Source organism: Ochotona curzoniae, unplaced genomic scaffold (genome assembly GCF_017591425.1).
Source record: "Ochotona curzoniae isolate NIBS_2020 unplaced genomic scaffold, NIBS_Ocur_1.0 contig_1274, whole genome shotgun sequence".
In the NCBI taxonomy this organism is placed as follows: Eukaryota; Metazoa; Chordata; class Mammalia; order Lagomorpha; family Ochotonidae; genus Ochotona; species Ochotona curzoniae.
Window position 1 is genome coordinate 8607898 of NW_024465023.1, and position 17040 is coordinate 8624937.

At 50.9% G+C, this 17040-nt stretch overlaps 2 protein-coding genes across 4 annotated transcripts; one reads left to right on the forward strand and one right to left on the reverse strand.

The window, feature by feature from the left end:
• Positions 1–600: 600 nt before the first annotated feature.
• TIMM17B (translocase of inner mitochondrial membrane 17B) lies at positions 601–8924 on the reverse strand. The gene is made up of 6 exons (XM_040998876.1): positions 8816–8924; positions 7872–7971; positions 5436–5499; positions 1286–1414; positions 1087–1197; positions 601–1001 (listed from the first exon to the last, which is right to left on the reverse strand). The coding sequence occupies exons 1-6, from the start codon at positions 8839–8841 to the stop codon at positions 922–924; spliced, it is 510 nt and encodes a 169-aa protein (XP_040854810.1). The 5' UTR covers positions 8842–8924; the 3' UTR covers positions 601–921.
• Positions 8925–9011: 87 nt separating this feature from the next.
• On the forward strand, positions 9012–16959 carry PQBP1 (polyglutamine binding protein 1). Of its 3 annotated transcripts, none has more exons than XM_040998863.1 (7): positions 9012–9147; positions 9579–9663; positions 15124–15235; positions 15449–15561; positions 16081–16317; positions 16535–16598; positions 16716–16959. In XM_040998863.1, the coding sequence occupies exons 2-7, from the start codon at positions 9597–9599 to the stop codon at positions 16870–16872; spliced, it is 750 nt and encodes a 249-aa protein (XP_040854797.1). In that variant the 5' UTR covers positions 9012–9147; positions 9579–9596; the 3' UTR covers positions 16873–16959. The 3 variants fall into 3 exon arrangements, with proteins under 3 accessions (XP_040854797.1, XP_040854788.1, XP_040854780.1); XM_040998854.1 differs by lacking the exon at positions 9012–9147 and adding an exon at positions 9236–9504 and having other exon boundaries at positions 9577–9663; positions 16538–16598; XM_040998846.1 differs by lacking the exon at positions 9012–9147 and adding an exon at positions 9242–9504 and having other exon boundaries at positions 9577–9663.
• Positions 16960–17040: the final 81 nt, after the last annotated feature.

Consider the following 17040-nt stretch of genomic DNA (forward strand, 5'->3'; position numbering starts at 1 on the left):
CTGGGGAAGACACAGACGTCCATCCAGAAAAATCTTTTTCTTGTAGCCCCTCCCTCCCCACTGCAAAATGAGAAGGCATTTCTGAATATTTTGTAAATTTGCCCTTGAAAACAATCTGACTACACCACGCATGGGTGACAGCCAAGTGGCTCTGAACCACAAGGGAGCAGTGGAATCAGGTGCCTTGGTTGATGAATTGGGTCTCCCGGAGACCTTCTTCCATCCCAGGCTCCTGGGCAGCCCACCCAGATGCACGACTGTTTTCATAAACGGGGTGATGGGGGGGCGGGGGCAACCGATTTCCCAGCTGTGGCATCATCAAGGGGTGCTCCTGCCTGCCTGGAGGGAGAGTGGAGGGCCACTGCCCAGCGCCTCGCAACCCTGCTGTTAACCTGCCTTTGTCCCAAGGCTGTGACTCCCTCACTACCCTCACTCCTGCACCTGATTTAGATCCTCATCTGTTCCCCATTTATTCCCAATCCCTCCCTTGAAGTAGGCCTCCAAGTCTGTGGGCTGCTGTGCCCCAGGACGGGGTGGGGGACCCTGTCCCTGGTCCTGAGGAGGGGCTCTTAGCATGGCTCAAGGAGTACATCACACGGGGCATTTCCAAAGTGGCTTTAAATATTTGTCAGGAGGGGCCACCGAAAGGAGCTGTAATAGAGGGCTTGACCACATGTGTGTGGGGCTGGGGTGCCCTGAGAGAGAAAAAAAGGGGGACCCATCTGTCAGGGCAGCTGGGAGACCCCACCCCCACCCTGGGACAAGGGAGCAGAGCAGACCCTCTCTGGAGAGTCCTGGGGTAAAGTGGGAGCCAGCCCTCCCGCCGAGGTAGATTGCTGGGGAGGGAACCGGCGAGCAGCCCCCACGGTGGTGGTGGTGGTGGTGGTGACGGGGGTGGCGGTGGTCGCTGCTTCACTGGTATTATTGATAGTTGGGATAGCCTGGGGCCGGGGTACCCTCCTTAGAGGCCAGTTGGCTGGGGTCTTCCAGGAACGGGGGTGCTAAGAAAGGAAAGAAGTTGGTAAGGATTGATGCAGATGGCTGCATGGGGTGCTCCCCACCTCTCCCTGCCCAGCAGCCACTCACCGTTGCGGAACTGCTGGGCGGTGTAGCGAGTGAGGAGGATGCCGACCCCTTCGATGAGAGCCAGGAGAATGCCTCCCATCATTGCCGAGCCCACCATGGCCAAGGGGCCGCCTTGCAAGACAAGGGCACAGCAACACAGGTAAGGGTGGGCAGGAGAGACAGGGAAGGGGCTGGGGGCCGGGGGTGGGGCCACACTCACTGCGGGCAGCCAGCACGGCCCCAGTCAGTGCTCCGCTGGTGATGGAGTTCCAGGGGTCCTCTTGGCCCCGCAGGCGCACCAGGCCACAGTCGATGGTGGAGAACAGACCACCCCACACCGCGAAGCTACCTGCAGGGGAGACACTCTCAATCAACATACCCGGGGCAATGGCAAGCAGCGACGTGCCAGGGGCCCTCGGAGCCTGAAAGCCCTAGTGAAGAGCAGGGAGACCCTTCATCACAGACACACACACAGAGGCAGATTGCCACTGCTGAGGAGTGGTCCCTCTGTGAGCGCGCCCTGCCACAGCTCCCGCTTCCGAGCGGTCTACTTAAACCACAGCCTTCACCTTGCCCTGAGAGGGAACTGAAAAAGGCCAGTGAACAATTATCTCTCTCTTTTTTTAAGATTTATTTATTTTTATTGGAAAGTAACATTTACAGAGAATGAGAGACAGAGAAAGTTCAGTCCACTGGTTCACTCCCCAAGTGGTCGGAGTTAAGCCGAAGCCAGTAGCCAGGAGCTTCTTCCGGGTCTCCCACGCGGGTGCAGGGTCCCAAGGCTTTGGGCCGTCCTCGACTGCTTTCCCAGAACAGAAGCAGGGAGCTGGATGGGCAGTGGAGTCACCGGGACATGACCTGGTACCCATATGGGATGCCAGTACTAGCAGGCAGACAACTAGCCAAGTGACCCATCATCACAAGAGATGTGTATCTGATTTCCCCATAAAGAAAGAAAAACATGGTGGGAGGCATCAATAGAAGAAGAGATGACACAGAAGAATCAGAGAACTTACAAGCAGGCTATGTGCAGAAGCTAGCCGAAGAAAAGTCAAGAAAGATGAAGAAAGCTTAGGAAAACTTTCTGATACATGAAAAGAGCAAACATTTAAGTTATTGGGGCACAAGAAGGACTTGAGAATGTCAAAGAGGCAGAAAGCATAAATACAGGGCCTGGTGTGATGGCTCAATGGATAAATCCTGCTTTAAGCACCGGGAACCCATATGGGCACTGATTCTAATCCCCGCTGCTCCACTTCCCATCCAGCTCCCTGCTTGTGGCCTGGGGAAACAGTTGAGGACGGCCCAAAGCCTTGGGACCCTGCACCTGTGTGGGAGACCCAAAAGAAGCTCCTGGCTTCAGATTGCCTCAGCTCCAAGTCATTGCAGCCACCTGGGGAGTAAACCAGCAGACAGAAGATCTTTTGGGCCTGGCGCGATGGCGCAGTGGTTAAGGTCCTCGCCTTGCACGCCCGGGATCCCATATGGGTGCCGGTTCTAATCCCGGCAGCCCCGCTTCCCATCCAGCTCCCTGCTGTGGCCCAGGAAAGCAGTCAAGGACGGCCCAAAGCTTTGGGACCCTGCACCCGCGTGGGAGACCCAGAAGAGGCTCCTGGCTTCAGATCGGCATAGTATCGGCTGTTGCGCTCACTTGGGGAGTGAATCATCGGACGGAAGATCTTCTCTGTCTCTCCTCTCTGTATATTCGCCTTTCCAATAAAAATAAAATAAATCTTTTTAAAAAAAAAAAGATCTTTCTGTCTCTCCTTCTCTGTATAAATCTGACTTTCCAATCCAAATAAATACACAAATAAGTCTTTAAAAATATAAAGAAGATTCTCAAAGCTGCAAGGCAAAGAAAGAGCACACATAAAGGTGTCCCAGGCTCCGGGCTTTGGCCTGGTTGGACAAGTCCTGGATGCTATAGGCATCTGGGCAATAAACCAGGCGGGTAGAACATTCTCTGTATCAAAAGGGGCCGGCATAATGGTTCCACTGGCCAATCCTCCACCTGTAAATGTCAGGATTCCATAAGGGGGCCGTTTCCTGTCTTGGCTGTTCCACTTCCCATCCAGCTCCCTGCTTATGGCCTGAGAAAGTAGCAGAGTGGCCCAAATTCCTTGGGACCCTGCACCCGCATGGGAGACCTGGAAGAAGCTCCTGGCTCCAGATCGGCTCAGCTCCAGCCATTGGGGCCACTTGGGGAGTGAATCAGCAGACAGATCTTTTTTATCTCTCCTTCACTATAAATCTGCCTTTCCAATAAAAATAAATAAACTTTAAAAACAGAAAAAAGTGAACAACAACAACAACAGAAAACCCCTCATGACAGGTGGACATGTAGCTCCCCAGTAGCTGAGCTGCCAAATGAGACACCTGCGTCCCATCTGGGAGGGCCTGGGTTCCAGTCCCAGCCCTGCTCCTTTCCCCGCCTTCTTGCCTGCTGCTTGCCCTGGGGGATAGCAGGTGACAGCTCAAAGAGCTGGGTCCCTGTCACCCACATGGTGGCTGCATTGACTTCCAGATCTAGGCTGGCACAATCTCATTTTGTGTGGGCAATTTGGGGAGTGAACCACTGGATGCAAACTGTGTGACTGTGTGTTGTGTAATTACACTCTGTAAAACAGAAAAATAAAACAAAACACAATGAGATATCATTTTATTTAGATTGGCTATTATAAAAAAAGACAAAAACAGCAGATAGCATTGTACTATAGCAAGTTAAGCTGCCACCTGCCATACTGACAGTCTGTATGTGTGGCAGTTCATGTCCCAGTCGGCCCACTTCTGATCCAGCTCCCTGCTAATGCACTTGGAAAATGATTAGAAGATGGGCCAAGTCCTTGGGCCCCTGCCGCCCATATGGGAGACCCAGACGAAGCCCCTGCCTCCTGCCTTCAGCCTGGCCCAACCCTGGCCATTGTGGCCAATTGGAGAGTGAATGAGCAGATGGAAGATTTCTTTGTCTCCCCCTCTCTCGTCCCTCCGCCTTTTAAATAAATAAATTTTTAAAAATCTTTTTTAAAAAAAAAGATGAAAAATAACAAGTGTTAGCAAGGATATGCAGAAATGGAGTTTGGCAGGCTGTAGGTGAGGATGTAAGCTGACACGGCCACAGTGGGAAACAGTATGCAGGTTCCTCAGGAAGCTAAAACCCAACCACTGCACGATGCAGCAACCCCGCCCCGCACACAGCCCGAGAGCGAGAACGTCAGTCTGCCAGAGACATCCTCATTTCCATGTTTACTGCCACATTATTCACAATCGCAAGAAATCAAACAACCCAGGTGTCCATCCACTGATGAGTGGATAAAACAAATGGGGCCCAAAGGTGCAAATACATATATTACTCGGCTATAAAAAACCATTTTTTATAAAAAAGGCTATAAAAAAATCTCGGGTCCAGTGCTGCAGCCTAGCAGTTTAAGTCCTCGCTTTGCATGTGCCAGGATCCCAAATGGGTACTGGTTCTAATCCCGGCAGCCCCACTTCCCTTCCAGCTCCCTGCTTCTGGCCTGGGAAAGCAAGTTGAGGATGCCCCGAAGCCTTGGGACCCTGCACCCATGTGGGATACCCGAAAGAAGCTCCTGGCTCCTGGCTTTGGATCAGCTCAGCTCTGGTCATTGTGGCCACTTGGGGAGTAAAACAACGGACAGAAGACCTTCCTCTCTGTCTCTTCTCCTCTCTGTATATCTGTCTTTCCAGTAAAAATAAATCTTTACAAAAAAAAAAAAGATAGCACTTACTAAATGTGTGAATTATATCAACTACAAAATGACCAAGGAGGTAACCATTGGTATCAGCAGTCATGTTGCAGTGGACACGGGTCCCGACCTGGAACTCTAGAAACCATTCTTGCCTTCTCTGTGTTAAGATTTTTTTTTAAAGACTTATTTTATTTTTATTGGAAAGGCGAATATACAGAGAGGAGAGACAGAGAGGAAGATCTTCCGTCCGATGATTCACTCCCCAAGTGAGCGCAACGCCGATGCTATGCCGAACCGAAGCCAGGAGCCTCTTCCAGGTCTCCCACGTGGGTGCAGGGTCCCAAAGCCTTGGGCCGTCCTCGACTGCTTTCCTGGGCCACAGGCAGGGAGCTGGATGGGAAGCAGGGCTGCCGGGATTAGAACCGGCGCCCATATGGGATCCCGGGCGTGCAAGGCGAGGACCTTAACCACTGCACCATCATGTGGGGCCCTGTGTTAAGTTTTTTTGGGAAATGAAACTCACCTGGGAAATCCCAGGTAGCACTAGGACTATAGTCTGGACCCCCAACTCACAGTCTAATCGCAAAGGCTCAGCTCCCCGTGCCCGCACCCCCCCCCCCGTCCTCTGCCATCACACATGCTTCGTCTCCTCAAGCACCTCACCTCCAATTTGCGGGGCTCGGATCCTCACAGCATTGACGCTGCCCCTCAGCCGGTGGCGCATTCCCTGGGGGAGAAAGCAAGACAGTCAGGGCCTGGGGCACAGGCTGTCTTTTAAGAGACTGGAAGATCTAAGAGATGTTGAGAAGGGGTCTGAGGAGAACCCCAACATGGGAAGCCTCGGAGCGAGACTGATCAATTCTAATTCATCCATGCATTCCTTCGATCATTTAGTACATGACTACTGAGCACTTCCTACTTGCCAAGTACTATGCTATAGGTGGGGGGTACAGCGGTGACCCGGGTAGATCTGATCTCAGCTATTCCAAAGCTTACATTAGGGGAAGGCAGATCCCGGGCAAGGGTACAGTTAGAGATTCAGGCAGGCAGCACGCACTCTTGAAGAAATAGATTAAGACACCTACAATCTGGGTCTGGTGCAATAATGGCCCAGTGGCTAAATCTGCCTTGCAAATGCTGGGATCCCATGTGGGCACGGGTTCATGTCCTGGCTGCTGCACTTCCACCCAGCTTGTGGCTTGGGAAAGCAGTAGAGGATGGCCATGTCACCCTGCACCCACTTCCCAAATTCTCTGGCACCAGGCTTCAAATCAGCTTATTCAGGTAAGTTTGCCTCCAGCCGTTGCGGCCACTGGGGACGTGAACACCTCTTTATCTGTCTTCTCTCTGTAAAAGCTGCCTTTCAGGCCCAGCAGTGTGGCATAGCGGCTAAAGTCCTCGCCTTGAACGCACCAGGATCCCATATGGGCACCAGTTCTATCCCGGCAGCCCCGCTTCCCTTCCAGCTCCCTGCCTGTGGCCCGGGAAAGCAGTTGAGGACGGCCCAAAGCCTTGGGACCCTGCACCCACGTGGGAGACCTGGAAGAAGTTACTGGATCCTGGCTTCGGATCGGCGCAGCACCGGCCATTGTGGTCACTTGGGGAGTGAATCATCAGACAGAAGATCTTCCCCTCTGTCTCTCCTGCTCTCTGTATATCTGCCTTTCCAATAAATAAATAAATCTTAAAAAAAAAAAACTGCCTTTCAAATAAAAACAAATCTTAAAGGAAAAAAAAGAGCCTTTTATTGGAGTGCCTGTTTGTTCCCATTTCAGTTACTGTGGGTATTTTTTTTAAGAATTATTTATTTTTATTGGAAAGGTAGATTTTTTTAATTAAAGGTTTACTTTTTTTTATTGGAAAGTCAGAGTCACAGAGAAGGAGAGACAGAAAGATCTTCCATCCGATCCAAAGCCCAGGAGCCTCTTCTGGGTCCCCCACATGAGTGCAGGGTCCCAAGGCTTTGGGTCATTCTCCATTGCTTTTCCAAAGCACAAGGAGCTGGTTGGGAAATGGAGCAGTTGGGACATGAAGTGGCACCCGTGCGATCCTGGTGCTTGCAAGATGAGGATTTTGCCACTGAGCCATCGTGCCAGGTCCTGCTCTGTCATTGTTGTTTACTTTTAATTTATTTTATCTATTCAAAAGGGAGATAAAATGAAATAGCTCTTCTATCTGCTGGTCACTCCACAGATGGCCACAATGGCTGGCTTGGGCCACGCAGAAGCCAGGAGCCACAAACTCCAGCTGGGTCTTCCATGTGGGTGGCAGGGGCTTCATTACTCGGACCATCTTCTACTGCTCTCCAGGTGCATTGGCAGGGAGCTGGATTAGAAACGGAGCAGGTGGGAGTTGAAGCAGAGGTCTGATATGGAATCATAGTGTCATAAGCAGCTGCTGAACTCTGTGTGTCATAACACCTGCTCTTCCCAGCTCCACTTCCCGACTCCAGCCCTGAGAGGCAGCAGACGAGGGCTCACGGCACTGAGTTTCTGCCATCCCATGTAGTAGAGAGCTGGACTGAGTTACTCGCCCCCAGCTTTGGCCCAGACGGTCGCAGACACCTGGGGAGTGAGCCTAAGGATGGGAGTGCGGTCTCAGTCTGTGCCTCTCAAAGAAATAACTGAAAGCCCTGATGACAAAAGATGTCCTTTAAAGCCACCACATTTGAAGACATGGGGGGGGGGGCGGTGCGGGGAATGGGAGTCCAAGAAATAAGCAGAAATTACGTTAAACTAAAGTGATGTTCTCAACTTGAAGGCTGTGCTTCTATCAATTAAAACTCAGCTCACAGGTTGAAGAGGCAGAATTTGAATCTAAACTGTTTGGTTTTAGACGCACACATACACACTCAGGACCGGCGGGCGGGGAGAATGTTTCTTGATCACACATTTCCACCAAGGAGATTCGGTTGAGTGGAGAAAAAAAGGGACAGAGGCCAAGTTTACACTCCCCCCAGATCCAGGGGCTAGGGCTGGCACACAGTGGGTGGACAGGAGCATTCGCCTGTGACTCCCTGCAGTTTTTTAAAAAAGCACGCCATGTGGGCAAGCCTGCGCCTACCACCCCCACAGCACCCAGGACAGGCCAAGAACTCACAACTGGAGCATTGCGGAAGCCCTTGATGGCTTGGAACACTCCACCGCCGATGACACCCATGGTGAAGGCGCCCCCGCAATCGTCCACAATTCGCCATGGGCTGTAAATGGGAAGGAAAGGCTGGGGTTAATGGAAGCCCCTCCCCTGCAGGGATTCTTGGCAATTGTGAGTGAAAAGCAACAGTTCAGACAATAACGAGCCAGTTCTGTTACTTTCCTTCAGTCATAAAATCAGGAAACTGAGTAAAAGGGAAAAAAGAAAAAAAACAAAACAAAACAAACAAAATTGGCCTTCGCCCTTTTCACCCTTTGTAGGATTCCAAGGAATCAGCCGCTTGCTTTCATAGCAACTGTTAAGTGAACTGAGACGTGTAAAGATGTGATGCATTTTCTTCATGGTTCTTGGAGTTTCGAGCTAGACAGGGGGCACCTCCTTTTCGGCCAGAGAGTGCACCCAAGGAAGCCCAGCCCCTTCCCTTTTTTTAAACCAAGTATTTGCGGGGAAACCCCAGAGACCGCTGCCAAAATCCCACACAGCTTCCTCGAGTCACACAAGCGACTTGTGAAAAACCGCGCGTGGAACGCTGGAGATTTCCTTTCCAATACAGTGCGCACTCTTGATCGCACCCCGGCCCCCGTGGGTGATGATGAAATCGATTTGTGCAGCGTGTCTTGTAGCTAACAAAGAGAGACTGAGACACGAAGTCAGCGGAAACATGGCGTGGGTTCGTCCAGTAACGAAATGTTGTTAGGGGCAAACGGTTATGGGCCGCTTCTTAAAGCAGCCCAACGGCATGAGTGAGGTGTAAAGAGCTGACGGGGACAGATTTCTACTTCTCCCGAGTCTGGGAGGCAGCAGTGTGTGGCCGGGGCCTCCCCCGCCCGCCTCCCACGGCTGGCCTTGGCGCCGCCGCCGTCCCGCTGCCAGGGTGCCCATCGCCGTACCAAGGCTCCCGAGCGTACTCCTCCATGGCGCCGGCGTCGGACGGAGCAAGCAGGCCCGACTCCGCCGGGCCACGCCTCGCAGGGCAAACGCACCGCTGACGCCCGTGCTAGTAAGCCAATTCCGGCTCATTATTGGACGGTTTCAGCCGCGTCAATTCAGGGCGGCTCACATTGGTCACCCCGGATGACGTCAGTTTCGTCTGCAGTCGGAACGTTCTTCCAGGTTTGCGGGATTGACCGACGTCGATCTGCGCTTTGAGGAGTCGTCTGTGTGTTCCGGGGGAGCCGCGGCGGCGGCGCGAGGCCGTCCCACTACCTACTGTACTTTACTGGTAATGGGCGGGCGGGCGCGGCGGTGTGGAGGACGTGCCGCTCTCTGCTTCCCCCTGTTAGGGCTGTGGTCCCGCCCACCTAGCAGTGTTGAAGTAAGCTAGCGGAGCTGCTCTCTAAAGTGCAGACGGAACCGTGCTTGGCGCCTTCGCTCGTGGGAGGAGCCCAGACAGGAAGTGGATGCTAGAGCGTCGGGCCTAGTAGCAGACGGACTACTAATAGAGGACTTTTTTTGATACTAGCGTAACTCTCTCCCTTCCTCCCTCCCTCCCTTCCTCTCATCTTCCTTCCCTCCCTTTCTCCCTTTCTCATTTGCACATAGCGTCCGTCTGCGCCCCCCCCCAGTGGCGTATTTGGGACCTGCAAAGGGAAGGAGGTGCTCCCTGGATTAGTGGATCCAAATTTGAATCCTCGTCTGCCTGCCTGCTCCTAGGTGTCTCTGCTGCCAGCTATGCCGCTGCCTGTCGCGCTGCAGAATCGCTTGGCCAAGAGGGGGATCCTCAAACATCTGGAGCCTGGTAAGAGAGCTAAGAGCACATGGGTCGATTGTGTGTCAACCCTGATGGAGCACTGGGCCTCCTGGGCAGTTAGTACTGGCCTGATTCCTCATGTCTATTCCTTGTGCGGACCTCAGGCACTGCATGTATTAGCAGGTCTGTGTGTCTGTGTGTGTGCGTGTGTGTGAAAAGACAGATATTTCATCCTTCACAATACCAATGGCTGATGCAGATTTTGAGTCTAGGAATCAATCCAGAGCGTCGAATATACAGTCTAAAAGGAAGGATACGGGTCGGGTGCAGATTGCTGTTCCCTCCTGATTAGTGTGTTGCAGTGATACTGTGTTGCCATAGGAGACTCCCAGATACCTGGAAGACATGTTATGGCTTAAGAGTGTGAAGCTGTTTCAGAACCTTCATGGACAAATGTAAAGGTGGATGAAGCGGTAATGTCTGACCTGGTGGTTAATCCAGTTGTTAAGGTGCCCATGTATCACATGCAAGGGCTTGGTTTGAATTTTTAGGGAGGGCTCCCAACTCCAGCTCCTGCTAATGCAGACCCCTAAGGAACCAGCATGATGGCTCAAGTGATAGATTTTCTGCCTGACTTTCTAGACTGAATTCTTGCCTCCTAGTGCCATCTCTGTTATTCAGGGGAGTGAATCAATGGATGCCAGGGCATTGGTCCTCCACCTCCTCCCTCTCTCTGAAGTAAATGAAATTTTATTGTTTTATTAAAGATAACTGAGGTCTTAAGATTTTATTTATTTTTATTAGAAAGGCAGATTTACAGAGAGAAAGATCTTCCATCCTCTGGTTCACCCCAAGTGGCTGCAACACCCAGAGCTGAGCCAATCCAAAGCCAAGAGCCAAGAGCTTCTTCTTGGTCTCCTAAGCAGGTGCAGTGTCCCAAGGCTTTGGGCCGTCCTCAACTGCTTCCCCAGGTCACAAACGGGGAGCTGGAAGGGAGGTGGAGCATCCAGGACACAAACCAGTACCCATTTGGGAAACTGGCCCATGGAAATTGAGGATTTAGCTACCAGCTATAGTGCCAGAGCCAGTAAATAAAAAAAATTTTAAATGCAAGTCTTGTATTTTTAAAGATTTATATTTATTTGATAGGCAGAGTTACAGAGAGGAGAGACAAATGGAGAGTGTCCCATTTGCTGGTTCACTCCCGAAATAGCCTTTCTAGTTGGAGCTAGACTGATCCAAACTCAGGAGCCAGGAACCTGGAGCCTCTTCCAGGTCTTCCATGTGAGTTCAGGGTCCCAACGACTTGGACCATCCTCTGCTGCTTTCCCAGGCATATTAGCAGAGAGCTGGATAGGAAATGGATCAGCCAGGACATAAACAAGTGCCCATGTGTGATGTTGGTGTCACAGGTAGAAGTTTAGCTTATCATGTCACAGCACTGGCCCCAGTGTAAAAATATTTAAAATCAATATGAGCATGCTTTTTTTCTAAGATTAATTTATTTTTGTTGGAAAAGCAGATCTACAGAGAAGGGGAGAGAAAGAGATTTCCATCCACTGGTTCACTCACCAAGTAACTGCAATGACCTGAGCTAAGCTGATTTGGAGCCAGGAGCTTCTTCTGGGTCTCCCACACAGGTGCAGGTTCCCAAGGCTTTGGGCCGTCCTCAACTACTTTCCCAGGCCACAAGCAGGGAGCTGGCAGGGAGGTGGAGCAGTCAGGACACGAACCAGTGCCTGTATGGGATCCCGGCACATGTAAGGCAAGGATTTGCTTTTAGCTATCTCATCGGGACCGTGCATGGGTTTTTCCCAAGTTATCCATGAACCTTTTCTATGAAAAATGATAAGATTTCTTATATAGGCTGACTGTTCCTGGCCTGAATTACATGTACTAATAGGAAAGCTGGCATCTCTTTGGGACTAGGCACTGGAAACTACATCTACTGTCCCCTTACTAATCACTAATGTCTATCACAAACCTAGTGCACTAGAGGGCAGTCTTTGGCACAGCAATAAAGATATAGCTGCCTGGGATGCTCCAGTCCCACAGCTGCTCCCAGTTCCAGCTTCCTACGAATGTGCATCCTGCGAGGCAGCAGGCAATGGCTCAAGTACTTGAGTCTCTAACACGCTCCTGGGTGACATAGAATGATTTTGTCACTTTGGCCTGTTATGGGTATTTGGAAAATAAACCAGTGGGTGGTTCGTTCCCTCTCCCTGTTTCTCTGCCTCTCAAAAAAAAAAAAAAATTGAAAGTACATTAGTGGGCCAGTGCAATGGCTTAGCTGGCTAATCCTCCACTTCCAAGAGCTGGCATCCCATATGAGTACCAGTTCATGTCCCAGCTGCTCCACTTCCCATCCAGCCCCCTGCTTGTGGCCTGGGAAAGCAGTTGAGGATGCCCCAAAGCCTTGAGACCCTGCACCCACGTGGGAGACCTGGAAGAGGCTCCTGGCTCCTGGCTCCTGATCGGCTCAACTCTGGCCATTGGGGCTACTTGGGGAGTGAGCCAGTGGGTGGAAGATCTTTCTCTCTGTCTCTCCTTTCTATAAATCTCTTTCCCATAAAAATAAGTAAGTGTGTGTGTGTATTTTTTAAAGTACATTAATAATAATTTTTAAAACTAGTATGCCTGGCTTATACCTTATGGTTAATAATACTGCTGATGACTACTGGCGTTTCTTCTAAGCCGACTGAATACCTGGCCCTGTGCTCATGCTAGTGTGGTAGCAATACTGATGCTTATAGCCCACATCTATCTTGAGTCTACAGTGCAACAGTTTCTATGCTGTTGCTGACATACTCATTACAATATATACTTTCAAAAGATTTACTTATTTGAAAGGCAGAGTTACATAAAGGAAAATCTTCTGTCCACTGGTTTATTTCTCAAGTGGCTGTAGTGGCTGGAGCTGAGCTGGCCCAAAGCCAGGAGCCAGGAATGTCTTTTGGGTCTCCCATGTGAGTGCAGGAGCCCAAAGACTTGAGTCATCTGCTGCTGCTTTCCCAGGTACATTAGCACGGAGCTGGATCAGAAGTGGAACAGCCAGGACTTAAAGCAGTACACTAGATGTTGTGTATCTGGGATGCTGGCGTTGCAGCTAGGATATTTACCCACTGTGTCACAGTGCCAGCCTTCGTTTTAAATGGAGTCACAAGCTGAAATCTATTAGAGCTTTACTGAGGGACAGGCACTGAGATGATTGATATCTTTAAAAAAGACTTGTTATTTGTCAAGATTAATTAAACACAATGAAAAGATGCTTAACAGAAAAATGTTTTATTAATCTACACTGTCGTCATCATCCACACTTTGAGGATGATACACTTTAAGAATACACAGACTTTTATACCCCCAAAACTCTAGGTGTCACACAAGCTTTCATTAATCCTTTTCTTGTGTGAAGCTAGCAGTTCTTAGAATAGTTTTTCTTATATTAGCAAAACTTAAAAGAAGTAAGGGAGATGATAGTAACACAGAGTCTTGGTATGCTTTGGTCCATTATTTACAACTCAAGGAAAATAAGAAAAGATAGTATTGAGGCCAGGGGCACTCTGTTCTGTTATTTGTAACTGGAGAGAGACTCAAAGGAAAGATAGCACTGGGAGTTTGGTCTTCTGCTTGGTATTCCCAGGTTAGTCACAAACCCAGGTGTTCCTAGCCTGTGATTAGCTCCTTCAGTTATTTATTTGACTTAAAGAGATGGAGATATCCTTGATCCACTGGTTCACTTCCCAAACAGTTCCAGCAGCTGGGGCTGGGCCAGGCTAGTCCAGAGCCAGGAATTTCATCTGGGTTTCCCATGTGGCACAGGGGCCCAGGCACTTTGGGCCATCTTCTACTGCTTTTTGAAAAACTAGGACATGAACCACTGCCAATATGGGATGTCAGGATGTCAGTGTCGGCAGCTCTGGGCACTACGACACAACACAGACACTTTGTTTTTGTATTGTCCTGATATTATACCTGCCGTGGGGTTGATTTTCAGGCCTCAAGAACTTAATCAGGTTTTTTTTTTCTTTTTTTAAAGATTTGTTTTTATTGGAAAGGCAGATTGCATAGAGAAGAAGAGACAGAAAAACCTTCCATCCACTGGTTCATTCCCCAAGTGGCCAAAATAGCAGTTCTTAGCTGATCCAAAGCCAGGAGCCAGGAGCTTCTTCTGGGTCTCCCACGTAGACGTGGACACAGGGTCCCAAGGCTTTGGACCATCTTGTACTACTTTTCCAGGCCACAAGCAGGGAGCTGGATGGGAAGTGGAGCAGCCGGGACACAAACCGGCACCCATATGGGATCCCGGTTCTTGCAAGGAAAGAATTTAACCACTGAGCCATCGTGCCGGGCCCAATCAGTTTTTCTTAAAGATTTATTTGAAAGGCAGAGTGATGAGAGAGTGAATGTGTGCTTTGATCTGCTGGTTCAGATCGCCACAGCTGAGCCAAGTCAAAGCCTGGAACCTGGAACTCCATGTTGGCGTGCCACCTGGGTGCAGCGGGCCAAGTACTCAAAGCTGTCTTGTGCTGCCTTCCCAGGCACGTTAGCAGGGCGCCTCATCAGAAGCAGAGCAGCGGGGATGAGAACCAGTGCTGTCATGGTCGGTTTGGTTCTCAAGCTGCAGTGTATCCCCGTGTACCTCAATACCAGCCCTGGAAATGAATGGACTCGAAACTGTTCAGAGTGCTCTCCACACTCTGCCACTCCGTGTACAACATTCAGCCCTGTAATCCTGCAGACGAAAATAGGAGTAGATGACCTATTTTCAAATTAAACCACTTGCTCTTTTTTTACAACAGATTCTTTTTTTTTTTTTAAGATTTATTTATTTTTGTTGGAAAGGCAAATTTTCAGAGAGAAGGAGATACAGAGGTCTTCCATGTGCTGGTTCTCTCCCCAGGTGGCCGCAACGGCCAGTACTGAGTTCATCCGAAGCCAGGAGCTAGGGGCTTCTTCCAGGTCTCCCACATGGGTACAGAGTCCCAAAGCTTTGGCCCATCCTGTGCTATTTTACCAGGCCATAAGCAGGGAGCTTAATGGGAAGTAGAACAGTTAGGATATGAATCATTGCCCATATGGGATGCTGGCACCACAAGTTGAGAATTAGCCCATGGAGCTATGCTGCTAGCCCCAAACTCTTTGCTATTGAAGCTCACTTTATCCAAATAGATTTGGAGAGCTGATTGTCACATAGTGTCAACTCAGGAGAACTGTATTTTGGAATCCTTATGAAGTCTGAAGCCAGATGGGTTTGGTAACAATGTAACTCATCATCTGAACCCAGAAACATTGACTTAGGTAGATAAATGTCCGGGTCAGTTTTCTAATGCAAAGAGTTGGGTTTGAAATGCAAGTGATCCTTCACACGTCTCCTGACGCGCACATGTGTCTTCCATGTGTGGTTTGTGTGAACGTGAACACGCCTGTCTCCCAAGGCTGAGTGCATCCTGAGCATGTCCCCGGTCTTACCTGCTCTCTCTGCTCTGCTCTTCTCCCTTGTTCTGCTAGAACCAGAGGAAGAGATCATTGCTGAGGACTATGATGATGACCCTGTGGACTATGAGGCCACGCGGTTAGAGGGCCTGCCACCAAGCTGGTACAAGGTGTTTGACCCATCATGGTGAGCCTGAGACCTCGGGGACAGGGCTGACTTCCGGCTTTCCCCTTTCTGTGCTGTCCCTGGCTGTGGGATGCCCAGGGAAGAGCTGTAGAGGCACTTCCCGAGGGGTCTCGACCTGGGGCCGGAGTAGGCAGAGGCTGGGGAGGAGTCGAGGACACCAGGAGAGAAAACCTATGCTGACGCTCCTTCCCTCTCACTGCACCCCACCCCCAGCGGTCTCCCTTACTACTGGAACGTGGACACAGACCTCGTGTCCTGGCTCTCCCCACATGACCCCAACTCCATCGTTACCAAATCTGCCAAGAAGCTCAGGAGCAGTAACACAGGTGAGCTGGCAGAACAAAGGGTCCCTCCAGTGCTCCTAGCATTTCTTCTGACTGGCCGAGTGAAGGACAGAGCCTTGGTCAAGAAGGGGCAAATGAGGCTGTGAAACTCACAGGCTGCTGAGTCCTGGGGTGGCAGAAGGTGATTTCAAGACTTTCGCGTCCCAGGGGAAATGGTGTTGTAGCACAGCAAAATAAGCCAATGCCTGCGACACCTGTTCAGTCCCAGCTGCTCTGCTTCTGATCGTGCTTCCTGCTAATGTGCCCTGGAGGGCAACTGAAGATAGCCCATGTGCTTGGGCCCCTGCATCCATGTGGGAGACTCGGATGAAGCTCCCGATTCCTGGCTCCGGCCTGGCTAGGCCCAGCCCAGCCCCAGCCATTGCATCCTTTTCGGAAATGACGCAACTGATGGAAGCACTCTCTCTCCTCCCCCTTCTTCCCACCCCTCCCCCTCTCTAATTCCACTTTCCAAATAGATAAATAATTTTTTTCTTAAAAAAAAGACTTTTATATTCCCAGATACTGAAGAGAAGCTAGACCGGGCCCACGAAAAGTCAGACCGGGGCCATGAGAAACAAGATCGCAGCCACGACAAGTCTGACAGGGATCGAGAGCGTGGCTATGACAAAGTGGACAGAGATCGGGAGCGGGATCGCGACCGTGACCGTGGATATGACAAGGCAGATCGGGACGAGGGCAAGGAGCGGCGTCACCATCGCCGGGAGGAGCTAGCTCCTTATCCCAAGAGCAAGAAGGGTAAGCTGGGCAGGCCCAGACGGCTTTCACAAGTGATGCTCCGTGCAAGGGTATCTACCCCACAAGTATGTACCTGAGCCCAGGGTCCCAGAGTGGGACGCCACAGTACATGGCAGCCACATAGTCCATCTTCTCCTGGACTGGGCTGCGGCTTCTTGAGGATCAGGGGCTCCCTGTGCCCCCACTGAAGACCCGACCCTGCCACTTATTTCCACAGCAGCAAGCCGCAAGGATGAGGAGTTAGACCCCATGGACCCCAGCTCGTACTCAGATGCACCTCGGTAACTGGCGCTGGACACCCCCTGCTTTTCTGACACCTGTTACTCCCAATGAACATCTTTCCCCTCCCTCTCCCCCTTGCCCCCCAATTCTCATCCTGGCTTTTCTGTCACCCCTAGGGGCACTTGGTCAACAGGACTCCCCAAGCGAAATGAGGCAAAGACGGGGGCGGACACGACAGCTGCAGGACCACTCTTCCAGCAGCGCCCATACCCATCCCCGGGGGCTGTGCTGCGGGCCAATGCCGAGGCCTCACGAACCAAGCAGCAGGACTGAGCACGGGCGGCCAGGGTGGCGGGAAGGGGGTGGGGGAGGCAGGGTGTGTGCAGTAAACGCTTCATTAAAGCTCATCTTAAGATCTTGCATACAAGGGTTCAGTACTTCCTTACCTTGCTCTTTTGACCCATGCCTATGACGCAAAGCACATTTTATTTGCAAAAAGTC